The following is a 27605-nucleotide window of genomic DNA, read 5'->3' on the forward strand; positions in this document are numbered from 1 at the left end:
GAAGTCTCACCCTCATGTGGTCGAACAAGTGTTTAGACAATATAATCATATTCCAGCCTGGTGAAATTACGAACATACATTGATGTTGCATGAGTTTGATTTTTGGTCATTGCTTTCTCCAGATCTGAAGCCCAATTTCTACCTTTGTTGAGCATTGCCTCTACATGGGCACTTTTATCTGCCCAAACTTTACACAATATGAAGTATGTCTCCCGAACAATACTTGACACCGGAAGATGTCTAGTCCCTTTTAGCACTGAATTGATACACTAGACAAGATTGGTTGTCATATGACTATAATTTCGACCTTGATCGTCATATGCTTGTGCCCATTTTTTTGGAGGTATCTCAACTGCAAAGTTATACACCTCTTCTTTATACTTTCTCAAAATTTTCAGTCTTGCACGGAAGCTTGGTTGTAGTAATGAAGGCTAAAACTGAATAAGTTACTCATGCTGATAATCTCTTTCTTTATCTTCTTATTATTGAACCTCGTCATAGCATTTGAAGTAATATGACGTATGCAATACGCATGAAATGTATGCGGATGTGACCACCTATTTCTCGGTCTGCCAATTATGGCTAACAACCTATGTGAACAATCTAAGATCATATAAACCCTATCTTGGGTGACAACATGGGAGCGCAAATTTGACAAAAAGAAATTTCACATTTCCTCGGACTCTATTTTAACAATGGCGAAGGCAATGGAAAGACATTTTTGTCGCCATCTTGTGCAACAGCTATCATAGGAACATATTTGTAGAAGTTGTATAAAAAAGTACTACCCACTTGAACCATCTGTTTGCATTAACGAAAGCCTTTAATTTGTGACTTGAAAGCCCAGAACAAGCCTAAAAAAACTCTCTTCCCAGGGATAACTTGTCTATCAAATGTGGTTGTAGGATAAATGTAGGAGCGAACAATGGTTCTTGGGATGAAATATTTCATTGCGTGCAACTGATGTGGCAGCTCATTGTACAATTGACCATAATCACCGTACAGTAGTGTCATAGTTTTGTGTTTGGCCATCCAGGACTTGTAATAAGATGGAATATAACCAAATGTATCATGTATTGATGCCACAATCATTGATACATGGATCCTTGGATTTTTCTCCATCAGTAGCTTCATGTATGCACATATGACATTGGAGTCTAAGTGTTTATAGTCTTGTGTCAAGGAGCTGAACGTGTAACTGTGTTGGTTGTGGAACCTTGTGACTTCCCACAACATCTTTTGCTGTAGGTATGAGACATGCATTCTCCACTTATAGTCGACGTTGTTGTTAATACATCTGACAAAATATGCCTTATGGTCAGACTCCACAACAGTGAATTCCATATGAGCTTTGATACAAAACTCCTTCACAGCTAGTTGTGCATCCTTCTTACTCCCAAACTGTGACCTAATTCCAAACTCCGATTATCCTTCATTCGAGTTCTCCTAGCGGGCTGCATATATATTGGCATATCAGGAACCTTAGGATTCCTCATGGCATCATAGTTTATCTCATACATTGCAACTACATTATGATATTAAGGCATCTGGGGTTGCAAACTTTCTGGTTGCATGGATGTTGGTGGATGTGCCCAAACTGGCGAAGTATTCTGCATTGTTTGGCCATGAGAAATTGTTGCCTCCCAGATACCACCATCTATATCAAAGGCTTGTCCCTCTGAAGCAGCCTCGACGATATCATATTCATAGATTATTGGTGTGTCATCTTCCATCATAAGTGGAACATAAGTTTCATCATTTTCGTTAAAATTAGCAAGGATTTCACTGAATCACCCGACGAGGTTATCTACATCTTTTGACGGTCTAGCTTTTGCAGTCACTGGTGCAACAGTTGAGGAAGTAGAAACATCTGTAGTTCGGACAATAATCTCAATTATTTGATTATTGAAAGATTTATGAAGGCCAACCATAACAGATACATCATCATCATCATCAACCAGGATTGCTTCATATTTGAGCGAAGTCTCTGAAATGATGTGTCGATATCTTAAACTTAAAATAGAAGCTCTAATTTTTTTTCAATTTTCATCTTCATTTGCCCATGAGATACATCCACAGGGAACATCATGTTCATGGGATTCTATGGCATGAACTGAACACCATCTTCAGTTTCAACAACTTGGCCATTTGAGTGAACGACTGTGAAAAACTGGTTTGTCATAGCTTCAAAGAGAGATTGGTTTTTTCTTGTTCAATGCAATTGTAAAAATAACAAGTCTTGTGAAGATTCATTTGAAGTGAGCCAATTTAAAACAAATATTACCCATCCTTAACTACAATTCATTGCTTGGCCAGTGAAATGTCATCTCAGTGGGCACTGTTTTAGCTACTTTCTAGTGCTCAATTAATGCACTTTGTCAACTACTTTTTAGAGGTCATTTATTGCAGTAATAATGCAATTGTTGACTTATTTTGTTGGTCATTTACTGCAGAATTCAATCAACTTTTCAAAAAATGGGTTAAATAGTGGTGCATTATCATCTTTAGCAACTTTTCAATGATATGTCAACTCAAATAAAAAAAGTGTTTTTAATCCAGTCAAAATAATGCACCCTTCCAGCTATTGTTTAGTGAAATACGAACTCAAATTAGAAAACATTTCAGTGTTGAATTATCACTTCAAATCATAAAAACATGTATTTCAACCAGGCCAAATTATTCATTGTTTCAACTATTTTCCAGTGCTCAATTAATGCACTATTTCAGCTACTTTTCAGAGGTCATTTATTACAACAATAATGCAATTGTTGGCTTATTTTGTTGGTCATTTATTGTAGAATTCAAGAAACTTTTTTAAAAAATGGGTGAAATAGTGGTGCATTATCATCTTCATCAACTTTTCAGTGATATATCAACTCAAATCAGAAAATGTGTTTTTAACTCAAACAAAATAATGCACCCTTCCAGCTATTGTTCAGTGAAATACGAACTCAAATCAGAAAACATTTCAATGTTGAATTATCACTTCAAATCATAAAAACGATATGTTTTTAACTCAGGCAAAATAATGCACCCTTCCAGCTATTGTTCAGTGAAATACAAACTCAAATAAGAAAACATTTCATTGTTGAATTATCACTTCAAATCATAAAAACGTGTATTTCAACCAGGCCAAATTATTCACTGTTTCATCTACTTTCTAGTGCTCAATTAATGCACTGTTTTAGCTACTTTTCAAATGTCATTTATTGCAACAATAATGACTCATTTCACCAATTTTTCAGTGCTCATTTAATCATCTTTAACAATTATTTATATGTGTGAGTTGAAAGCCATTTTACTTTAATATTGAAGGAAAAACCGTCAATCTTTCACTTTCAAAGCTTAAGTTTTTTTTCAAACATGTAAACTATTTGTGCAACTGTTTTTTACGATTGCAAATCTAAAACCATGTATTTCCCAAAAAAATTCAACTACACGAGCTGAAATTCAGTATAGAAACAAGAGTTCTACTTGGAAGCAGTAGAAAAGTATTTTCCTTATATTATAAATTTCCAGTATCATGCACGAGGTTTCATCTAAGCAATGATGTAGACCTTACTGGCATTATTGAGACATATTTCTATCACTCGTTATCTAATGTCGATTTATTTGTAGAGTTCGATGATCTCGACCTTGCTCATACTATTGAGGATGTTGCTTCCAGCTCGAATATCTCACCAACTCAGACAAATAACCAAGAAACAAACATGGATGATGGAGACCCAGAAGCATGGTTCCAATTTGTACGTAAACGACAATAGCAAAAACAATGGAGAATCGAAGAACTTAATATTACTTCTGACGAGTCTACTGATTACGAAGATGAAAACTTCTTAATCATTACTCCTATGTTAATGATTTTATTTAATGTTTATGGTGTTCGTAAGGTTAGTGTTATTTACGTCATTATATTAATGTATTAAGTTTGTTGTTTTTTTTCTTTTTAATGTGAATTTCTAAGGTCTAATCTAATGTTCATACTTTGTTGTAATTCTCAACATAATCTAACAATTTTGGGGGAACCTAAACATAACTCGTCACCTCAAGATGAGGAGTTCCTATGCACTGTATTTTTTTTTCTAAAAATAAAATTCACATAATAATCTGGGGGAAAAAATAATAGAACTCGTCTCCTCGAGGTGATGAGTTCTCCTGTATTGTAGAAAATGTCGTAGATCCCAAATTAATTTATGAGGTGTCTTGTTGGGCCAAATAATTATGACGAGTGTCGTATTGGGCCAAAAAAACCCAAACTAGGAGGTGCCTTGGCCCGCAACTTTTCTTGGTTTTGATTACATTTTAGGTCTATCAATTTTGAAGCTGAGCAAATTAGTCCCTTCTCTTTTTTTAATTTATTTAAATACTTTCTTTTTGTCAATTTTGAACTCCGGGAAATTAGTCCCTTCTCGATTTACCAGAAATTTTACAACACCAGTTTATCTCCTCTTAATGATTATACTATGAGTACTAGTTTAAGCGCCAAATTGGAAAAAACCTAGACTAGTTCGGAAAAACCTTGCCCCTCTGTGAATTAATGAGACGACCAACAACTTGACTTAACATTCTCATCAATGCACACATAGATTATGATTAAAAAGGGTCTACATTGGTTTCTGGTTTACACCCCCAAAAAAAACCCTAAAAGAGTGAAGCAGCAGAGAGCATTGAATGTTTTCCGGAAGAATCTGTAGTCGGTGAAAACATAATACAAACATCTCAATTTCATTCAACCAATTGACTAATGAACAGCAGAAGCTTAATTTTGCTTTTTGGAAAACAGAAAAGAAAAAGAAGTTGAAGCATAGGTCGACTATCAGTAACACTATATTTTTCCAAAGTTTTGTACAAACATCTGTTAATAATTCTTCCAATGCGGATTTAACATATACGTGCTGAGCTTGCCATTAGCTTCGAGAGCCATTCTTCGGGTGATGTTGATGAAATTCCCTCTTGAAGGGACATGCCAGCACATTTCAACAATATTTCCTGCAAGAAATCCATATATGCCATGAATCAGAAGAATCATCGGTGCAGAAAATCAGGCAACCAGAGGGTCCGTGGTTCTCTGACTTGATGATAATTCAGCAAAGCAATGTCCAAGTTCATGGCATATTCAGTCTGGTGATAATTCAGTTCTCACCACACCTGAGCCTTGTTTGGGGCCAGAACCACATTGGTCCCTGAAGTACCACCGGTATTTTGGCCTTTAATAGGGCACCACCACATTGGTGCAGTGAGAATGAATTCCATGGACAGCACCACCAACAGAGTAAAAACGGAATGTAGCAATCTTGCAAACTAAATGTAAACATGCATCATCGGACTTTAAGTCATCCGATTGGCTTGGATCTCCTTGAAACCAAGCAATATTGCAATCAAAAGCAGGTCAAAGACAAGAACACATAAACTTCATAAAATCATATGATTATACCCTCAAGGACCTAAAACTTCCAGTTCCAAGCCCACCATATGATCTGGAGATTACCTTGCCAAAGATCACTATCAGGTTTGGAGCAAATATGCACACCTACATGCATTATAATACCACTATAATAGGACAGACATATGCAACACTGATAAATTTACTCATTTCGGAGATTTATTGACACCTGATAATCCGTCATTAGGCCAGAATTCTCAGCTTGCTTTTTCTCCATCAGTTTATTGGCAATCTGATCCAGCAAATGATATCTGACAACCTGCAGAAACCGTAGAAGATAGAATTATTGATGTTTCTTGGAATATATCTAATGCTATATATAAGTGACAGAATCTATTATCTGTGAAATTGAATTTCAAAATAACAGATCTAGCTTATGAAGACCAGTTATGAAACAGATAGCCCCAACTTAATCAAGTAATTTTCAAATAATTTCAGTTGTCATAAATACTTACCAACTTCCATGACAAGTAAAAAACACAATAATAAGATTACCGAAAAGGAGAATGGGTGCATTCCAAATTACTAAAGATTGAAACTCAGAAGACAGAGAATGGCTTTGTGTTGATACCATTGTTAAACAAGCTCAAGCATGCAGTTCATTTTGATACCAAGAACACAGCCATAAGCTCCAGTGCAACTGCCTTACATTAATCAATCATTATTTTATTGGGAGCACAACCAGATATAAACATTCAACAAATCAAAAGCAGAAAACAGAATTCTTTAGTTTAGAGTCATTGACTATACCTGCACTATCTTAGCTTCTGTGTCAGGATGTAGTACTGATGAGCTCTTTGCTTCTCCCTATTCAAGCACCAGAAAACCTAGAAACTTTAAGAGACCATGCAATGGTTAATATTGTAAGTGGCATTTAAATGAATATAAGAAAAAGGCACTTAATTGGGGGTGGGGGGGGAAACACCTTCTGAACATATTCAGCCGATGAGTCATGCAAAAGCCACTCTGATGCCACTCGAGAATAGTAACCAGAGATTTCTGTAAGAAAGAGCTGCTCAAAATCTTCATAATAGTTAACCCCTCTGTCGTCACTAATTTCCACAAAGATATCCAAGACATTCTTCAGCAAGAAACAGTTGATCTGTAATCCCTCTCGCTCCTGATTGATCTGCATGTAAAGATGAACTGAACCAAATTCCAAACTAAGATTTTGTGTATGCAAGCACACGGAAATTACCAAAGTTAATGTGGCCTCAATGAATCTACTGTATAACTTCTTGAAGACCTGAGATTTATATAGACCCAAAATATATATATAAGTACTCCAAAAAAAATTCATCAAGAAAGTACCTATAATTCAGCTCAAAGCGTCTCAAGAATAAACATTGTTACCTACTATTTCCCTGAAACAACTAAAAGAGATGTCATTTAGTGACTCGAGCTCAATATGTTGAGGGATAAAGAAGCGATCAAGGTATTCAAAGAATCTACATAACCATCTTGCCATCAGCTTATAATTAGACCACATGACTACGAATTCTCTCAACAAATTTTCACCTTGTTTATTGATTAAATTTGGCAGTACCTGGGAGCAAAACAGAAAGGGCATAAATACACACTCAATGCAACATCTGTCAACAGTTCCGTTACATTGATATAGCAGTTCTACACCTTCCCTAACTGTTTAGAAAGAAGAATGTATTGGGGAATACAAGCATTACAAAAGCAAGCCCAGAGAAAGCTAATACAATTGACTTCAGAATGCAACTAAACAAACTAAAGAAAAAACAACATAATACAAGAAGTTGAAATAACTGTATCACCATTGAAAAGATGCTCTCTTCCAAGCTGTTTCGGAATTTCTCGTAAAGCTGCATTGTTTTCTCGATAGTGCTATGGTAAGTGCACATGAAATAAACACATCTACAGAAATTGTCAAGGATGGCAATTTTGTCTGAACACTATCCTAAGTTGTGAAGGATGATATTGAAGAAGGCTAATTTAACTGAAGTAAATCCCTATATAAAACAAAGGATACTCATAGAACCTCTGGTATTCTTCTCCAGAGAACTTTGTTTTGGGGTTCCCTTTAAGAATCTTCTTTGCCTTCTCGATTTCCTCATCCATTATCGTCATCCCTTCATCTAGTGGTATGTACTTCAGAATCATGTTTTCGTTCTTTGCGCCTTAACTCTTAACTTCACAAATATCTGCACAACCAATGCCAAATTACACAAACCGATAGCAAAGGAAGTGGAAGTTTCAACAAATTTTGTATAATTCGCAATTACGCAAGCAACCAATATTGAAAATCAATGAACATGATAATTGGTCATCTCGCCAGACAAATGCAAGCGAAGGGCCTCACTGGCTTCACCTTAATGAGAGCTGTTGGTAATGCGATTTTAATGATTTTCGAAGACAATGCTTCATTGAGAAGCGTGAAGAACGATAAATCAAAGATTCTCGCAAAGTTGTTCTCCATAGTCGAAGCTTGGTCAAATAGTTTGGTAATGGAGTGTCGTCGAGTATAGTTAGTTTGCGAGGGTGTTCCTTTTCACGCATGGAATTGAGATACTTTCAAGAACATTGCTGATAAGTGGGGTTTATTACTAGCTATCAACGAAAGTTGTCAATCTCCATCATCCTTTGATCGGGCAAAAATTCAAGTCCTCACAAAGGCTGATGCGAGAATTGATGCGATGGTGGAATTGAAGGTTGGTGACAACTTCTTCAAGGTCCCGATGCATGAGATAGAACCTTCATTCAAACCAAACTCTTGGGCTCCTGAAGAAGACGAGTCTCGTTAGATCTTGTCTCTTCAATTGTGGTTGTTTTAGTCTATATGGTTGTAGGTGTTGCTTTTAATTTGTATTATGTTCTGTTGCGCTGTTTTATTCCTACTGCTGGTGGTGTAATTAGAAGTAAGGCGATTAGACTGTGGCTTTGGATGAGGTCATATGAGGTTAAGGTGTTTGTTGTAATGGTGTACATCACCATGAGAGGATATTCCGTGGTGTCTTTTGTATCGGGCATTTTATCAATAAAATTTGAGGTACTCTTTTCTTCCTTCCGATGTTCGTTAACATACCTTTAGTATGTGAACGAATACGAAGAGAGTTTTTAATGAGACCTCCAACTTCTATAAAAAAAAAAAAGAAAATCAATGAACACGGATCCTACTTCTTACTTTGTATTCATTGAAACAATAACATACGCAACAACAAAAGGTAACACATGAATCTCAATAATGCAAATCTTATTTACAAGAAAAATAAATGTCAATCAACTTTAGATGTGGTTACTGACGTCTGAAAATACCAGAACAACCCAAAAGCTTGAAAATGTAAACTGAATTTCTTTCCTTTTCCACTATTTTAGCTAAAGTCGTAACTATAGAGAAAAAAAGTTCTGAGGAATCACATAATAACAAACAAGTGAATCAACCCATAAATTTCATAGCATAAGATCAAAATTCCATCACTTCCAAAGAACAAAAAAAATCACAATAAAAAAGTTCAAGCAAGAAACACAAAAGATTTATGTCAAGGATTCAAGAATTAAAGAGTTCAATTCTTGAAAAGCAATATAGAAAATACACTATGCTCTTCTGAACTTTTGAGCAACCACAAGAACAAAAGAATGAATAGCCCATAAATTCAAGGCATACGATTTCGATCAAAAAGATTTCACTTCCCACATCTTATAAAACACTTAATTTGTGAACAGCAAAGTAACCGTCTAAAAAATACCAACAATAAGTCAAGGGAAAAAAACAAATAATGAATGAATATAATTACAAAATATCTTCACCAACCTCTTATACTAACAAAAAACTGGAAATACCCCCAAAAACTCTAACATTTAAAAAATTAAGCAACATAAAAAAGATTCACGTCAAAATACATGGACAGAGGTGTGGAATCTTAAAATGGAAATATGGAAAATACACTATGCTCTTCTATAAATAAGCAAAAAAAGGTGAAAAAACCCAGCAAAAACCCTTATTTAATTTCAAGCATCGAACAATTAAGACGTGAAAAGATCACTAGAAAATGATTCATAAAAAATTACCTGAATTTTTCAGTTTTTGTCGAGAGACATTTTGCTGGTACAAAGGAAAATGCCAGCTTTTTCTCACACAAATGGTTTTCTTTAGTAAAACTAGTAATTATAATTATTATATTTTATATTTTATACTAATACTGTCATATCAGAATAAAACACTTCAAGTGTATATATATATAAATAAACAAATTGTGTAAACTTTTACTATTTATGCATCAATCTTGAATTTTTTATTTTTATTTGAAGATTATATAAAAGTATTTTTATTTTATAATATTATTTATTATTGTTTTAAAAATATTTTAAATTTTTTATTGAATTAATATTTAAAATAATTCATAAATAGTTTAATAAAAAATTAATATTAATATATCTATAGCTAATCTTATATTTTAAAACAATTTATTAAATTAATTAAAACGAATTATGAAAATAGATGTCACATATTTATTATTATTAAAATTAAAAAAAAACAATTCGGTTACAGTTTCAGTTATAAAATGGGTAAGCTAGATGATTAGTCACTTAACTATGGGATGGATTTTATTTAGACCATTAAACTAAAAATTTAGTCAATGTGATCGCTTTGAAATTAAACATTTGATTATCATCATTTATAGATTTTATCAATTTAGTCCTAATTTATTTTAATTTAATAAATTTAATGTTTTAATCAAATTGTGACACATATCATCATGTAATACATATCACCTTCTAATTGAAAGAATTTTTCATAATATTAATATATTTAATTCATTAGGGTTGATATTAAACCAATAAACTTAGACATTATATAATTTAGGGATAAAGTGATATTTAATTTTTAAAATTGATATTTTTTGTTAATTTGATTTTTGAATAATTTTTAATCCATATTAATTCTTGGATTTAAATTTTGATCTTTCAATTATGTGGCATAATCTCATACGGTCACATTATAAAAAATGATTAAAGTGAGAATTGATAAATTTAAAGATTAACATAGAAAAAAATCAAGGACCAATTAAAAAAAATTTTGAATCCAGGGATTAAAACTTACTTTATCTCTATGATACAGTTGGTTCAACTCATAGAACATATATAATGATGAAATAATTCATATGAAATATATTGAATAAAGGAAAAATTTGTAATCCAGTTAGCTCTATTGGGATTTACGTTGAATAAAATACTTTTAACAAATTTAGTTTTTCATTAACATTATTTTTATAAAGCCTTAGAATAAACATTATTATTATTTTTGGTACAAAAATATTTAAGTCAGTGGTAGCTCTCTTAGAGCAAGATCAGTCAATTGAAATTTACATAGAAATTTATATATTGCTCACCGAGAGTGAAGGCGGTAGAATTCGAACATACAAATTCAAATTCCTAAATCTCAATCCTTTGAAATGCTAGCTAGAATAATCACCATGGCTTATAAAATAACCTGATTAACCCACTTTTATTATAAAAACCCTAAAATATAATACATTATTTATTTATTTTTCTTAAAACACAATTTATTTAATTAATTTAACTTATAGTAAAAGCTTTTGTAAGCACAAAGAATACTTTTCTTTTAACTCCTCCACCCTCTCTCTCGCTTTATATACCACCAACACACACTATACATACAAATACACTTGGATTTCTTCTTTTTCACCACTGCATGTGAAACAAAACAAAGCCTTAATACCTCTTCAACCCAGGTATTGTCTTAAACTCTTCAATCTCCTTCACATATTTTTAATTTATTTTATGGGAGATATTAGTTTCAAAACTCATAGACCAACCGCTTGTTTCTTTTGTGTAGTTTTTCCTGTTTATGTTCGTTTTATTTTTCGGTATACATAAATGTTTTGATTCAAAATAGCTATGAATCAATGCAAAACATAGCTACCCATTTGCCCAGGTTCCTTCTTTCACGTTTCAAAGCTTTTTGTTCTTTCCCAGGGGAAGATTAAGTGTATCATTTAAATTTCGGTTCTCTTTTTTTTTTTTGCTTTGTTCTTGTTATTTTCTTCCTATAGGATTATATCGGAAATTTGCTTATGATTGTTGGGTTACTTGTATTTACTCTCGATGTTATCGTTTTTTATTGTGTTTTCCCCTTTTCCCCTATGTCAAATGTTTTCTTTTGCACGACTTCTTGTTTTGGATGGTTTCCTGTTTCGGATTTCAACTCTCAAATGTTGTTTAGATTAGCTTTGAATGGTGAATTGTATGTGCAAAAAAGATCTGGGGATGGTGATCCTGTTGTAAGCTGCAGTGTCTTGATGTTTTCAACACTTTTTATGTGTTTCTCTAAAGTGGGTTTCTTTAGGTTTCTGCTTATGTTTCCTATATCTGCATTTTGTTTGTGTCTGGTTAATACGTGTTCGTGTTGAGATATACGAATGGAGGGAGCATTAATGGGGTTTTGATTAGTTGTTTCTCTTTCTTCTGGTTAAAGATTGAATCTTTAATCTGCTTGAATCCCTAGTAATCTCCGTTTTCTTCATTTGGCGGAGAACAAAACGATTCATCAACTATGCATCCCTTTGTTTGAACTATTTCTCAAATATTGTGTCTCTTGGCACTTTTGAAGAACCATCCTTCAATGCTTCGATTTATTTCACTTTCTTAGACAGTCATTCTTTCATATGAAACCCGAGTACTGATCTAAGTATCCACGTTCGACTCTAATGTTTTAAATTTCTTACCAGTATTCTTTCCGCAGATGGAAAATGTTATGTTGGATCCTAACTGCATCCTCATTGAAGAAACACCTCCTGAGCTGTTGCTTCCCCTAGATTCTCCTGATTTAAGTGATATATTCGGTGATCCACAATTGAGTCCGAGAGTTGGCAACAAATACCAGGTGGAAATTCCTCCAATGGTAAAAGGAACTGAGCATCTTTCGCTTTTGATGGACCCTTTTGACTCAGATGGCATTCCTTGTCTTGCTCATTCCTTTCTATTAGGCTTACCTCTTCCTGTCACGTGGACACATGACGAAGAAGATATCGATTACGAGGAGGAAGGCAAAGGAGGTTCATGTAAGCCCAATGATGGAACTAAGGTGGATGAGTCTGTCAAATTTCTGAAGTGCATAAAGGGACAGAGTTCCAAAAGGAAGAGAAATTCCGATCCAACTCTTTATGTCTCTGATGCTAGGTTGGTAAACGAAAAGGAATCGAATGCAGACAACCTTGAGTGTGGAATGTCGAACAAAACCAGCCTATTTCGACCGTTTGAAGTTAAAAACTCTCATCTAGTTCCTGGTGTGGTAGGTGATTCCTGGACCAATGCAGAAGTGGATGGTTTTCTTCTTGCTTTATATATATTCGGGAAGAATTTTGGGCAGATAAAGCCATTCATCGAGAACAAGGACATGGGGGATATATTGTCATTTTATTATGGGGCATTTTATAGGTCTGATGGATATTACAGATGGTCAGATAGCCAAAAGAGAAGTCGCCAAAAAATTGTATATGGGCGGAAAATCTTTACTGGCTGGAGGCAACAGGAATTGTTATCTCGTTTACTTGCCCATGTCCCAGATGAATTACAAAATAATTTGCAGGAGGTAAACCTTGTTTATCACTCAGATTTCATTTAGAAAGAAGCTCACAAGGGAATTACAAAATAATCTTACACTTATAACTTGTTTTGCTGTTTATTGATGTTGGACATTGGTTTTATATGTTAGTTTTTCAATATGTTCGACTAGGAATATAAGATTCTCGGGCTAATCGTTTACTGTGGCAGGTATCTAAGTCATTTTTGGATGGGAAAACTTCGCTTGAAAATTATGTCTGCCATTTGAAGACTAGTGTTGGATTATCTGCTCTTGTAGAAGCTGTAGGTATCGGGAAGGGGAAGACAGATCTTACAGGCCTGGCCATAGAGCCTCTGAAGGCAACTCAAGTTTCCCCTGAAATACCATTTGGGAAGGCTTGCTCATTTCTTACATCTAGTGACATCATCAGATTTTTAACTGGGGGCTTTCGATTGAGCAAAGGTCGTTGCAATGATATTTTTTGGGAAGCTGTTTGGCCACGTTTGCTTGCACGAGGGTGGCACTCTGAGCAGCCTAAGAATCGATGCTCTGCTGGTTCCAAACATTATCTAGTTTTCCTTATGCCGGGAGTGAAGAAGTTCTCGAGAAGGAAACTTGTTAAAGGAAATCACTACTTTGATTCTGTTAGTGATGTTTTGAGCAAAGTTGCATCTGAACCAACACTTATCGAGCTTGATTCTGAAGGAGATTGTATGAAGAGTTGCAATGAAGAAAATGCAGGGATTCCTGGGGAGTCATTGGATAAAGATGATCCTGCCTATCATAAGCCTTGTTATCTCAAGCCCCGAGTCTCCATTTACAATTCTAACCATATGAAGTTCACAGTCGTTGATTCCAGTTTGATCCATGGAGGAAAAGCATCCAAGATGAGAGAACTGAGATATTCACCAATTGAATTGATGTTTACTTCGAAACCAATTAACAAGAATGCTCGAGATTTAGAGCTGGTAAATGCTAATCATATGCTGTCAAAAGGTGATAAGTGTGTTACAGAGGCTCACCAATGTGAGGGTATAATGGCTAGCTCTACTGAACACCACATGAAATTTACCGTTGTGGATACCAGTTTGCTACACGGAGGAAAATCATCCCACGTAAGAGAACTCAGATGTTTACCGGTTAAGTTTGAAATTTCTTCCAAAATTGCAGACAGACTATCAAGTCGTTGTTCAGTTGCCACTGATGCAAAACCTAGTGGTGAGTCAATTGCTGCTGATAATGTTACGAAAAGTGAAGGTAAAGATGAAAAGGACATTTCAAATCAAGATCCGAGGAACTCATGTACTGTAGACCAGAATTTGGCGACTCACCAAGACAAGAAGACCGACACATCAGAAGATGCTAGGTCAAAGAGGATAATAAAACACCATTTCAGTCGAAGATCTAAATCGAGTCCTTCTGTTAGTTTGACTCCTGAAGAACGAAAGAAACTAACGAGTATTAACAAAGTGGCAAGCTGCCTGACCGAGAATTTAGCTGCTCTGTCTATTAATTTAGCTTCTCCAATGAAACAAAAAACATTACTTGCTTGTGCTAAGTCGGAAGGAAGTGATCTTGTGGAGAATATCTCTAGCACACCAATTGATCTAATTTCTCCCATGAAGAGACAGAGATTAAATGCTAGTACTAAGACCGAGGAAAGACATGTTTTCGAGAAGTCTTCTGCTGGCATCAATGAACAAATGGGGGTATGTCATGCCCTAAATTCTCAAGAAGGCAACAATGATGTCCTCCATGCGAGTCATTTTCAAGAGAAAGTATTGTTTCTTAATTCTTCTGCTGAAGGCAATCCAGAATCCACAGAGACTTCTCAAGGGCATAATGAGAAGCTTCCGTTCCCGTCATCAATAAGTTCAGACCCTCCCCTGTTTCCACTGGATGATCGGAAAGGTGGACCAGGAAGCACTGAAGCTGATGGCAGCCAATTCATCGTTTTGAATAATTATGCTGATCTGAAAACCACTACTAATGATTGCGTGGAAGAGCAGCAAGAAAGTGTGAATCCCCGGAGGCAAAGCAAAAGAAGCAGGCCATTGACCACTAGAGTGTTGGAAGCTCTCGAGAGTGGGTTCTTCAACTTAAAGAAGACGCAAAAAGTGAGAGACGTTCAAGCACCAGCAATCCAATTTTCAAGTCCTTCCCGAAGGGTACGCAGTAGAAAAGTATCAAAGCTTGCAGACGTTGTTGTTAAAACTGCAGATGCCAAGGAAGAAAAAGACCAAGATGGTGCATTTATTTGTTCTAAAGTTATCAGGAGCCAACCTCCTCAAGTGGCTGACTAATATTTTACGATCTTTGGGGTTTCGCAACATCATGAAGTTCTTATCGGTGACAAACTGATGTATCCATTTGCCGATGTTTTTCCGGTCCATCAGACCGATATTTGGCTGGTCCATCTCTGATGGATGCCTTCGACATCTATGATAAAGCAAGGGCTGAGCAGTGGTGCATATGCCTTCATTTTTCTGTCTACCTTCAGAAAAATGAAACATCAGCTTTTGGTTTATCATCAATAGAGGCCATTTCTGGACCTTCGAATAGCAGCGGATGAGAGTCGAGGAGGAGGGAAACCCTATTCAATGCACGCGCGTAGGGGAAGATTTCCCGAAACTTTTGTTCATTTTTGTATCTTTTACTGCCCATTTAAATCATGGAATGGAAGGTTCGTTTAACAGCTTGTGAATGTAGCTTTTTCGTGGTATTTTTATCCTTGTTCGGTTCTTCCACTCATGGATTTATGAAAGCTGTCTGAATTGTTCATCTTTAGTTAGTCATAAATTCAGTTATACTAGATAAGTCATGTGTGAGATTCTTTAACTACTTGATATGAATGAATTTTTTTTTTTAAAAATCAGAATTAAATTATAATTTTTATGGTACATTATTTTAAAACTTTGTTTTTGGAAAAATTAATTCACGATTTTATACTTTTTTAAGCAAAAATAGGAGATGAAATGTACGAATCAAACCATGTTAATATATAGTTTTCCTACGGCGCCAACAGCCAAACGCTTCCTTTAAAACCATGATAATGTATATTTTAATAATGTGAAAAAAAGGTTATTTTTTCGGGTTTTTAAACTTCACATAAATGTTATTATATGTATATAAATCTCAGATCAAAGAAAAAGGGGGAAATGGCAACTATGGAGGGGGCAAACTCTGGCCAAGCATACCCCGAACGATTCTACGCGGCGGCTTCTTTCGCCGGCTTCGATGGATCTCTCGATTCCAACAACAAAGACATCGGCTCCGGGTTCTCCAACGATGTGGCTTTGATCCTCTACGCCTTATACCAGCAGGTGATTTCACCTTTCTCATTTCTCTTTGTCTACCCTTTTCGTTGGATCCAGCCTTCTCAATGCTAAATCGATTTGATTTCATCCAAGGATTCCGTATATTAACTTGCTTTTGTATATGATTTGTATCTTCACTTTTGGAGTATTTTAAGTGTAATTATGGTAGATCTAGTTTTACGCTCTGAGTTGAAGGCAATTTGGATTTTGATCTCTCGAATAATCAAATAAGTGTTTGTTCATTAATTGGTTGAGATAAGAAGCTCATTTTTTAACGTTACTAATTCCATGCATTGTTATGGTAATTGTGTCATTTACAGGCTACTGTGGGTCCTTGCAATGTTCCAAAGCCTAGTTCATGGAGTCCCCTCGAACAAAGCAAATGGAAAAGGTCCGCAAGCTTATTTTCTGCCGTTTGTAGTTTCAATTTTGTTGTGCTTCTTGTTATTGGGGTTGATTTCATATACATGTTTATGTTTACCTTGGCTATGGTCGAGTAGTTTGATATGGTTATGCATAGTGTGCTAGTGTTTTGATCTATTTTCTTAAAACTGATTTGAATGATAAATGATAATATGTTGACTAGGGGAGATATTAATGGACATAGGTCAAATATGAGTGCCTATTTGAATGTTTTCTAGTTGCTTCAGTACATGGTGATGTTGCATCACTATTCTGCGTAGTTTATATTGTTCTATTTGAAAATAATGAATTCCTTCTATGTTAGTCTATTTTATCTGATTTGGATTGGTCTAATTTTCTGTCTTACATATATGCATGTGTAACACAGTGATTTAGATGCTTGAGAGCTACTTTTATATGTCAATTCATTGTGATCCATACTGTTTTCTTTTTTCTTCGTTTTTTATAATTTTCATTCTCACAAAGCTTTCTATTATTTATACAGCTGGCAGCAGCTAGGAAACATGGTTCCAACAGAAGCCATGCGTCTCTTTGTGAAAATATTGGAGGTAGAACTTTTCTGGATTTTTCCTATGTATATCAGTATATGAATCAATCTAGTTTGATATAATTATTTTTCTACATTTTTCCCTGTTCTTGATTCTTGTTCAGGAAGAAGAACCAGGATGGTATTCAAGGGCATCTAACTCTGTTTCGGAGCCTGTTATAGATGTACAAATGAATGTGAGTGAGCTGTTCTTTTCACTGTTTTGGTTGTGTAATTTTGTCATTTCTCGTGTTATGTTATTTCAAAGTTTTGATTGGGTGACTTTTTCATCTCAACGATATGTAACTCTATATCATTACTTTTTCTCAACTTTGAAGAAGTTGATCCACATAATTGTTCTTTTATACATAAAATTTGAATGAGATAAGCCAAATTGCACTATGGTTGTTTTGGTAGGTTGGTTGTTCTCTGAACTCACTTTTACTTTCTTAACTTGGTTGCATGTTCATAGCATAATTCGAATGTTGAGCCTATCATCGAGAACAGAAATTCTTTTTCTGAGACCAAGACTATTTCTGCTGAAAATGGAAGTCTGGTGGAAACTCGGGACAAAGATGTTGTATCAGAAGGCCTTGGTTCGATTGTTGTCTATGATAAATGGATTTTACCTCCAATAAGTGGTCAACGTCCCAAAGCTCGCTATCAGGTATTGGCATGTCTATCATTTAAAAGCCAAATACGATCTTTTTTATTCTTGCAATTTTCCTCATCTAAAGAATGTTTACTCTTTTTTTTAAGCATGGAGCTGCAGTTGTTCAGGATAAGATGTATATATATGGTGGAAACCACAATGGACGTTATCTAGGTGACCTTCATGTAAGTAAATCATTTACTAAACATGCAATACAAGTGCTTTATGCCATGAATTATATTTTTAATATTCTTATACAATTCAGATTACTTATGGACTTGGGCCTGAAGTGAAATATTATGAAATTTTAGTCACTTTCTTGGTCACTGCTGGCAAATTCTAACATAATTTTGTACTCTTATAAGCTTGAATTCTTGTTTGTATACTTATGCGTCAGTCTGACTCCACATTATCTTTATCCCTAATGTGAGGATTGATGCAGGTTCTGGATTTGAGAAATTGGACTTGGTCAAAGATTGATGCTATGATTGAACCTAAGTCGGTGGAATTATCGTATCCAGTAAATATAGCCCCATGTGCTGGTCATTCATTGGTTTGTAAAGAACTCAGTTTCGTTTTGTTTAACCTTGATTTCTCTAAAGCAAAATTCTCAAATAAAAAAATGCACATTTATTAAAATATGTTTGCTGAAAACTCTTGTATTCATGCTAATTTTCTTTCTATTCCTTCTATTTTTTCCCTTTAGATACCTTGGGAGAACAAGCTTCTTTCAATTGCTGGCCATACTAAAGACCCTTCTGAAACTATCCAGCGTACTTGATTCTGCCTCTAATCAGAATTTTATAAATTTAGGATGTCTTATTTTGTTGTTCTGTATTCTTATGGCAGTGAAGGCATTTGATCTGCAAACTGGTACATGGTCAATGTTGAATACTTACGGAAATGCACCGGTATTTATCTGATCTTCCTCTCAGTTACATCTCTTTCCCTCCATCAACTCATATAGTTTCAGCTCTAAATTTAGAAATTTTAGCAGGTTCATGGTTTGTTGTGCTCTTCACTAAGAATTAACCAGCGTTAAATTTTTTATGTCTCTGAATGGCCACTGATGGGTTCAACCTTTCTTGCTTAACTGAATATGGTATTTAAGAAACTGAAAACTGAATGCATGGTAATGTTGATCCTTGGGTAATGTTTTCCTGAAATCTAATAAACATATTCGTATACATGAATGAAGGCTGAAAATAAAATTTGTGAAGGAAAAAGGTCAATTGCGTGAGTGCTTGGTAGCTGCTTTTATTATTATTTTTTAATTTTCTTTTCCAATATATTACGAGTTCCCCCCCCCCTAATTTGAGTGTCTTGTAGGTCTCTCGCGGAGGTCAATCTGTGACTCTTGTTGGAAATACCTTAGTGATATTTGGTGGGCAGGACGCAAAGCGAACACTCCTGAATGATCTACATATACTTAACCTAGAAACAATGACCTGGGATAAAATTGATGCCGTGTAAGATTATTTTTGTCAGTTTTATTCCAGCACTATCCTTCATACATGTTATTGGATAACTGAATTCTTGTGTTAAACTTAAAGATGTGCTAGAACTCCTTCTGAAGCCTTTTAACATAGAGATTGTAATCGAAACCATATTTGATGCCTTCAAAATCTCAAGAGTTAGCTTTGAAAAAGGGTAATTTTGCGAAGCACAAGTGCCCTGATCCATTGTTATTGTTGACTTGAGATAGGTTTGCCTATCTTACTAGCCAAGAATCTGATGTTTGAATTCATTCTAGTTCATTAGATTAGCTCATGATCAAAATGGAATTCATAATTATATTAACTTCATTCCAGGTAATAGCTTCAATATTTACATTACCAAAAAATGTTAATGTGCATCATTCCAGTTAATAACCTTTTTTTTATTATTAATCCAGGTAATAACTTGAATTTATATATTGTAGCAGTAGGTTCAAGCTTAGTTTCCACTGAATTAGTGTGAAATCTAACCTGTCTAATACTAGATGGCATGATATAATCGATATATTGCACTTCTATTTTGAGCAATCCGTTGTATACAGATTGGAAGAGTTCCTTTTGAAATTTATGGTCCTTGCAAACTCTTAATTTTTTATCTTCATTATCATGCAGGGGGGTTCCTCCATTACCACGAGCTGATCATGCTGCAGCTGTACATGCAGAGCGTTACCTTCTTATTTTTGGTGGGAGTTCACATGCTACTTGCTTCAGTGACTTGCATGTCTTTGATTTGCAAGCTGTAAGATAACTACACATTGTATTTTTGCATGTTCTTGTCTTAGGAATTAGTATTTATATCTTTTATGCATTTGGATTTGTAGATGGAATGGTCAAGACCCACTCAACAAGGTGAGATACCAACTCCTAGGGCTGGTCATGCAGGTGTGACTGTTGGGGAGAACTGGTTTATTGTTGGCGGTGGAGACAATAGAAGTGGTAAATCTCTTACTTCAAACTCAAATACAAGATTATTCCTGTTCTTTGGACATAGATTTTCCGGGTTTATACGTAGTTTTAGCATTATTACAACTGTCGAGTGCGTGCATCTGATATGAACATAGGAAAATTCTTGTAGAATCTGTTTATCGTTTTTTTTTTGGATGTTGGGAGGGGGTGTGGTTTGCTGTTTTTTATTGCTACCTAAGCTTCATTTTTTATCCTATTCCTTTTTTTCGCAGGGGCATCGGAGACTGTTGTCCTCAACATGTCAACCCTTGCTTGGTCAGTTGTGGCATCAGTTGAAGAATGTGTTCCTCTTGCTAGTGAGGTATCTTACAGTTTGCCAATACTATTACCTGTAAAATGCTATGGCATGTGACAAATCTCTATTTGGCTTGATTGTTCAAATGTAGACTGCTTCAATTGTGTCAGAAATGCTTCAATGGAGATTAAACTTCTCCATGTGGAACAACAAGGAATGTTAGAAAGATGCATATAATCAAGTATACTTTGTACATATGATGATGTGCTTTCCTCTGTAGTTATCATTTCTCATAAATGAACTTCACAATCTTTCATTGGTTTCTGAACTTAACTCATAAAATAGGTATGTAATGCTCATGTGTTAGAAAAAAGGTCTTATAGCTGTGCTATGTCACCATCTACGAATAGCACATAACTTCCACAGCTGTGATTCAAATTTTAAATCTAATTTATTGTAGGGCTTGAGTCTGGTTGTGGGCTCCTTCAATGGTGAAGACATACTTGTATCTTTTGGAGGATATAATGGGTATTACAACAATGAGGTAGAGAAAATTTTAGCCTCTTTATGACTTGGATATTTTGGTTTTATTTGATCTTTTATGTGTTGCTACCAGGTTAATGTTCTCAAGCCAAGTCACAAGTCAACCTTGCAATCAAAGATGATGGTGACTCCTGTTCCTGATAGTGTTTCTGCAATCCCTAATGCAACAAATCCTACCAGAGATTTGGAGTCTGAGTTTGAAGTTGGCCACGAAGGAAAGATACGAGAAATTGTTATGGATAATGTTGACGTGGGGCATCAGGTGTGTACTATGTTGATGGTGCATTCAATATTCAGTCACACTTATGTTCGATTTGGCATACTCCCTAACATTGGCAGAGAACCTTAAAACCTTCGCTATCTAGTCTTGAGTTGCAAATTTATAGCAAATAGTTAGTTTATATATACTTTGGCAATAACTTTTTGAACATTTCTAATTGGAAAATTAAGAAGTACTGAAGCTTGAAGGTGTTTGGATTGTCTTATCCATTATGTTGTCAATTCATTTCTTCTGCTAAGTTTTAAATGTATGTGTAGAAAATTGAAGGCGACGAGACTACAGAGAGCATAATAGCAACACTCAAGGCAGAGAAGAAAGAACTAGAAGCGTTACTCAGTAAGGAGAAGTTACAGTCTCTCCAGTTAAAGCAAGAACTTGCCGAATCCAAAACGCAAAACACAGATTTGCACAAGGTAATTTCTTTGGTCATGGTAGTTTGACTGATTCGGTTATAAAGCTCGAAACATTGTAGTATGTTAGCTCAGACATTTTTCTCACTGTATCCTGTTGACAACTTGACATCTCAGGAGCTCCAATCTATACGTGGTCAACTTGCTGCTGAGCAGTCGAGATGTTTCAAATTAGAGGTATATTAAAACCAAGAGAACATTCTTTTTGCTTATCTTGTAATTTTATCGGGTTTCTCCCGTATTGAATGGGCATTCAAACTCTGATTTCAGCATAGTAAATTTTGAAATTTTGCTGTGGGGCAAAAAGCCCGTAACCGTTTTTCTAATATTCTCGATTCAACAGGTTGATATCGCAGAACATCGGCAGAAACTACTGTCGATGGAAACACTCAGAAAGGAACTTGATCTCCTACAACGGCAAAAAGCCGCATCGGAACAAGCTGCCTTGAACGCAAAGCGGAGACAAGGCTCCGGTGGTGTATGGGGTTGGATTGCAGGTAACCCTCCAGAAAATGCTGACAATATCTAAATTCATGGTAAGCTTAATTAAATAGTGATTTTCTAGGTTTATTTCCAGTGAATTGAAATTTTGAGTCAAATATATATAATTTCTTTTACATACTTAACCCGCTGGCTCGTTCAATGACGAGAATAAAATTATCTAAATGAATTATCACATAGATGAGAGTTTTAGTTTATATTATTTACAAACGGCTGTTATGATTGATCCAAAGAGAACTCCCGTTGATGAAATATCCTTCTTTTATATCAGTGGATTTATATATAAATCAAGAGTATCACTCTCTCTGTAGTCATTTAGTGGTTAAATTTTGTAAATATATTTTTTACAAAAATTGTTTCGTTTTATTCAAATCGTAACGGTGGTATAATCTAATAATTAGAATTTGAATCGACGATTACAAAATAGAATCAAATGATGAAAATATATCCAAATATAAATTAATCACACATAATACCCCAAAAATCCACCGATCGAATTTGAAATTTTGAAGTTTTTTATACCTCAACAACGTTAAATCAAACATATTAAAGTTGGAAATATAATATTCAGTAAATTTATAGTAATAAAATATTAATAAGTCAATTGGTCTGATGAAATGAATTATTAAATCTTCTAAATAAGAATAAAAGTTTGATTACGTAGAATAAATTAGATTGATTGAGAAAATAACACTTCGTGTAACCCCTAGACCTGGCCTATGCGTTTCGACTAAGTTTAGTGGATCACATTATAATTATTAAAGACATTTTTCGCAACCGTTATTTCATCAATATAAAATCACATTATAAATAACATGAAATTATAAACAATTTATACTATCAAAATCCAACTCGTAAATATAGTACAAATAAATAATAATTTAATTTAAAACATGTCTTCAAATTCAAATTCACAATAAACCGAGCAGTATTAGCAAAAGTGTTATCATTATAAAATTCGATATTTTAAAATAAGGTTCATGTCACCAAAATAAAGTCAACTTGCCAGATAAAAACATTACAATCTGATTTACTTCAAGAGATATGTTGATCCTTCAAGTGCTCGAACCAAGGTATCTACCCAACAGTATCTGAAAGGGGGAAAACATTTTCAAAAGGTGAGCTAGGCTCAGTGTGTCCCAACATTTCCATAAAATCACAATAGGTACAAATCATAGTCCAGTAATCTCACAAATTCGTAAAAGAGTTTAACTTTTTGAAAATCATAGTTTAAACCCTTTTCTGGTACACCATCAGTAGTTCCCAAAATTATTTTCCATATAGCTTACTTTATGCACATAGCAAAAAGAAAGCCGACTTAAGGATAGGCTCTGAAGCTTGTATCCTTAAGCCCAAGTCAATAAGTCCATATAGCTTACCCTAAGCACACATCAAAGGAAAGCCGACCTAATGAAACATCTTGGGGCCCTCAAGAGTCACATTAGGCCCAGTTAGCTTGATCAGAGCTATTCCATCGTAATTCAATTCCAAAAATTCAATTGCACCGTGACATAAATTCCATAAATCCAAAAACATGGTAATCATATACCATTTCAAAACAAAAATTAGATAGCAGCCATATTCCATAAATTGTCACATTAAATTGGTGCATCCATAAAACAATAACCAATGAATTCGGTGTACCACATATTAAAACCAATAAAACAGTTCAATAATAAGTAGGGAACACACCTCGACAATAGATTCAAATAACAAATCTACTGATTGCTGGTTTCACCACGCTCTGCTACAGTTTTCGAACGGGTGAATACTGGCACACGTGGTTTAACTGATCTAGAAGAGCTGGGTCGAGCTGTCGAACGATCCGGAGAGTCTCTTGTACCTTCAAACAATAATATTTATCAGTCTCAAATCCTATTTAATTGTTCAAAGCTAAACTTCTTAAGTATATACGCATTTTTCGGGTTTAACTATCAATTTGAGGTATTTCGAGTCTGAATTTGGCCAAACGGATTGCGGAATCGGAATCAGGGCGTCGAAAAACATAAAGTATGACTTTTCGAAAATTCAAATTCTTGGTCAAAGTCAAAGTCAACCACTTTGACCGTAGATTTGGAGACCTTCGGATTCGAATTTGACAAAACGGACCACGGAAACGGATTCGGCACGTCGAAAACTATCAGGATAGGTATACTCGGAAAAGATTAACGGTCGTTTAATGCTCGTTCAAAGCCATTTTAAGTTTTGGTCAAAGAAAGTCAACGATCAACGGGTCAACGGTCGGGTCGGGTCGGGTCAACGGTCGGGTCGGGTCAGACCGCTCAAACCATTTCAGACCGGTCAAACCGGTTCGAACCGATTGAAACCGGTCAGAACCGGTTGAAAACCGGTTAAACCGGTTTCCAGCAGCCACTCGCCCTGCGGCGGCGCGTGTGGCGCGTGAGGCGTCCTCCGGGGCCCTAAAAATCCCGGAAAAATTTCTAAAAATTATTTTGAGCGATTTCAAGATACTTACAACGATCGGTTCAAATTTTTGAACGGCGGAGAGCTCGATTTCAAATCGGCCGAATCTTTGACTGCACCACCTCCTCACGCGCCGTCGTCTACGGCGGACAAGGTTGACACCGGTGAACTCGGAACGGCACAAGGAACACGATGGTGCGGGAGGTGTCGTAAACGGAGCAACGATCAGAGGTGAATTTAAGATTTCCTCGGCGATAGAGCTAACAAAACCGTCGCTACTTTGACTGGAAATTCCCGACGTTTGGTCGCGTTTCGCTTCAATTAATTTGAAGGGTTTGTTCCTCGCTCGATGATGAACACAACGGTGGTTTTAAAACGATTATCGGAATTTGGACGGCGTCGGAATCGGAGTTGGAAACTGCGTATGGGAAAGGAAAATTGAGAGCATTTTGGTTCTGAAAATCAGAACCAAATGTACGCTTATAATCAAAGTTGCCGACAGTTTTAGGGTAAATTCAAGGCTTGGTCCTTGGATTTCCTTCACTTCTAAAATGGCCTATAAACTCTCATAAATTTTGATTTAGTCACCAACAATTTACCAATTTTCACAATTAACCTCCAATTTCAATTAAATATTATTTTGTAAATATTCGGGTTGTTACAATTCTCCCTCTCTACAAGAAATTTCGTCCTCGAAATTTACCTTATGAGAATAGTTGAGGAAACTGAGCCTCCATTGACTCCAATGTATCCCATGTAGCTTCTGAGGGGCCTCGATTACTCCACTGAACTTTGACCATTGGAATTCGTCTATTCCGAAGAACTCGTTCATCTCTCTCCAAGATCTGAATGGGCTCCTCTTCATATGACAAATCAGGTCTCAACTCTACTTCTTCAACCTGAATAATGTGACATGGATCTGGACGGTATCTCCTCAACATTGATACATGAAAGACATCATGAATACGACTTAGCTCAGAAGGCAACTCAAGCTGATATGCAACAGGTCCTACCCTCTTCAAGATACGAAATGGTCCAATAAATCTTGGACTCAATTTACCCTTACGCCCGAATCTCAATACTTTCTTCCAGGGTGAAACTTTCAAAAAGACCCGATCTCCCACTTCAAACTGTATATCATTCCTTCTTTGATCTGCATAAGATTTCTGCCTATCAAATGCCTCTTTCAGACGGTCACGGATTAATCTGACTGTGTCCTCCGTCTCTCGCACTAACTCAGGTCCCAACGTTTTCCTATCACGCAACTCAGTCCAACAGATCGGAGTGCGACATTTACGCCCATAGAGCGCTTCATAGGGTGCCATACAAATGCTGATCTGATAACTGTTATTGTAAGCAAATTCAGCCAACGGCAAAAAGTTCTCCCAACTACCATGAAAATCGATTACGCAACCCCGCAACATATCCTCCAGAATCTGAATTACTCTCTCAGATTGACCATCAGTTTGTGGATGAAAGGATGTACTATAATCTAATCTTGTTCCCAAAGCCGTATGTAACGCCTTCCAAAATCTCGAAGTAAATCTCAGATCTCGATCAGAAATAATAGACAATGGAACACCATGCAATCTGACAATCCCTGAAATATACAATCTTGCCAGCTTATCCAAAGTATAATTTACTCGCACCGGAATGAAGTGAGATGACTTTGTAAGTCTATCAACAATCACCCAAACTGAATCTTTTTTCGAAGGAGTCATCGGTAAGCCAGTAACAAAATCCATAGTAATACGCTCCCACTTCCATTCAGGAATCTTGATAGGCTGTAACAAACCTGATGGATGTTGATGTTCTGCCTTAACTTGCTGACAAGTCAAACACCTAGCCACAAAGTCAGATATGTCTTTCTTCATACCAATCCAATAATACCTCTCTCTCAAATTCCGGTACATCTTATCTCCTCCGGGGTGCATAGCATATGGACTACTATGAGCCTCAGTAAGGATAGTCTGCCTCAACTCATCATCATCAGGCACACAATATCTACCTTTAGAGCATAAAACTTCATCCTGATCAATTGGGTAATCTGTGTTTGTCCCCTGCTCTACTTGCTCAAAGATGGAAAGCAAGGAGCTATCAAGGGGCTGCTTAGCTTTGATCTCATCAACCAAGGTCGGCTTAACTTGCAATTCTGCTAACAAAGTGCCATCGTCATATAAATTCATCTTGGCCATTAAAGACCTCAACTCTGATACCGTCTTTCGACTCAAAGCATCTGCTACAATGTTAGCTTTACCAGGGTGGTAATTAATCACGCAATCATAATCCTTTAGGAGCTCTAACCAGCGACGCTGTCTCAAATTAAGTTCCTTCTGGGTCAGAAGATACTTTAAGCTCTTATGATCTGTGAAAATGTAACACTTCTCTCCATAAAGATAGTGTCTCCAAATCTTCAAGGCAAAAATTACTACTGCCAACTCTAAATCATGAGTAGGATAGTTACTCTCATGCGGCCGCAGCTGACGAGATGCATAAGCCACCACCTTACTTTCCTGCATTAAAACACAACCAAGTCCTGAATGTGAAGCATTACTATACACTGTAAAATCCTTCCCGGACTCTGGTTGAATCAACACCGGTGCTTGAGTCAAAACTGCCTTTAATTTCTCAAAGCTCTCCTGTTGTGCCTCGCCCCAGTCAAACAACACATTCTTCCTTAACAACTTTGTCAAAGGAGAAGCAATGATCGAGAAGCCCTCAACAAAATGTCGATAATAACCAGCCAAGCCCAAGAAACTGCGGATTTCAGATACGTTCTTAGGTCGTTTCCAATTCATAATAGCCTCTATCTTGCTGGGATCAACCTGAACACCTCG

General features: G+C 35.9%; 3 protein-coding genes across 5 annotated transcripts; 2 read left to right on the forward strand and 1 right to left on the reverse strand.

Annotated features, from left to right (window-relative positions):
• Window positions 1–1355: 1355 nt before the first annotated feature.
• On the forward strand, window positions 1356–22509 carry LOC120154003 (acyl-CoA-binding domain-containing protein 4-like). Of its 2 annotated transcripts, XM_039165862.1 has the most exons (20): window positions 1356–1362; window positions 11018–11023; window positions 16135–16318; window positions 16633–16703; window positions 17220–17283; window positions 17387–17458; window positions 17734–17928; window positions 18021–18098; window positions 18356–18466; window positions 18620–18686; window positions 18763–18824; window positions 19243–19382; window positions 20022–20148; window positions 20231–20345; window positions 20588–20676; window positions 21071–21154; window positions 21227–21415; window positions 21691–21846; window positions 21961–22020; window positions 22187–22509. In XM_039165862.1, the coding sequence occupies exons 3-20, from the start codon at window positions 16154–16156 to the stop codon at window positions 22370–22372; spliced, it is 2031 nt and encodes a 676-aa protein (XP_039021793.1). In that variant the 5' UTR covers window positions 1356–1362; window positions 11018–11023; window positions 16135–16153; the 3' UTR covers window positions 22373–22509. The 2 variants fall into 2 exon arrangements, with proteins under 2 accessions (XP_039021793.1, XP_039021792.1); XM_039165861.1 differs by lacking the exons at window positions 1356–1362; window positions 11018–11023 and having other exon boundaries at window positions 16117–16318.
• Window positions 4697–9551, reverse strand: LOC120154004 (cullin-1-like). 2 transcript variants are annotated; one of them, XM_039165863.1, is made up of 9 exons: window positions 9479–9551; window positions 7443–7614; window positions 7228–7327; window positions 6801–6989; window positions 6642–6689; window positions 6369–6572; window positions 6194–6270; window positions 5613–5702; window positions 4697–4989 (listed from the first exon to the last, which is right to left on the reverse strand). In XM_039165863.1, the coding sequence occupies exons 2-7, from the start codon at window positions 7571–7573 to the stop codon at window positions 6199–6201; spliced, it is 744 nt and encodes a 247-aa protein (XP_039021794.1). In that variant the 5' UTR covers window positions 7574–7614; window positions 9479–9551; the 3' UTR covers window positions 4697–4989; window positions 5613–5702; window positions 6194–6198. The 2 variants fall into 2 exon arrangements, with proteins under 2 accessions (XP_039021794.1, XP_039021795.1); XM_039165864.1 differs by having other exon boundaries at window positions 7443–7622; window positions 9479–9527.
• Window positions 11049–15776, forward strand: LOC120154002. Its single transcript, XM_039165860.1, has 3 exons — window positions 11049–11163; window positions 12174–13022; window positions 13205–15776. Exons 2-3 carry the CDS (start codon window positions 12174–12176, stop codon window positions 15296–15298), a joined length of 2943 nt encoding a protein of 980 aa, XP_039021791.1. The 5' UTR covers window positions 11049–11163; the 3' UTR covers window positions 15299–15776.
• Window positions 22510–27605: the final 5096 nt, after the last annotated feature.

The sequence above is a fragment of the Hibiscus syriacus genome, unplaced genomic scaffold, assembly GCF_006381635.1.
Source record: "Hibiscus syriacus cultivar Baekdansim isolate YM2019G1 unplaced genomic scaffold, ASM638163v2 tig00111105_pilon, whole genome shotgun sequence".
Lineage (NCBI taxonomy): Eukaryota > Viridiplantae > Streptophyta > Magnoliopsida > Malvales > Malvaceae > Hibiscus > Hibiscus syriacus.

Bases quoted from the DNA above. Each gene is read 5' to 3' on its own strand.
- LOC120154004 (XM_039165863.1), bottom strand. From the start codon at position 7,573: ATGATTCTGAAGTACATACCACTAGATGAAGGGATGACGATAATGGAT. The intron at 7,328-7,442 runs GTATCCTTTGTT...CAATTTCTGTAG, and splicing joins GAATACCAGAGGTTCTATGA to ATGTGTTTATTTCATGTGCA. The intron at 6,990-7,227 runs GTGATACAGTTA...TTTTGCTCCCAG, and splicing joins AAGAGAGCATCTTTTCAATG to GTACTGCCAAATTTAATCAA.
- LOC120154002 (XM_039165860.1), top strand. From the start codon at position 12,174: ATGGAAAATGTTATGTTGGATCCTAACTGCATCCTCATTGAAGAAACA. The intron at 13,023-13,204 runs GTAAACCTTGTT...TTACTGTGGCAG, and splicing joins TACAAAATAATTTGCAGGAG to GTATCTAAGTCATTTTTGGA.
- LOC120154003 (XM_039165861.1), top strand. From the start codon at position 16,118: ATGTATATAAATCTCAGATCAAAGAAAAAGGGGGAAATGGCAACTATG. The intron at 16,319-16,632 runs GTGATTTCACCT...TGTCATTTACAG, and splicing joins TCTACGCCTTATACCAGCAG to GCTACTGTGGGTCCTTGCAA. The intron at 17,284-17,386 runs GTAGAACTTTTC...ATTCTTGTTCAG, and splicing joins TCTTTGTGAAAATATTGGAG to GAAGAAGAACCAGGATGGTA.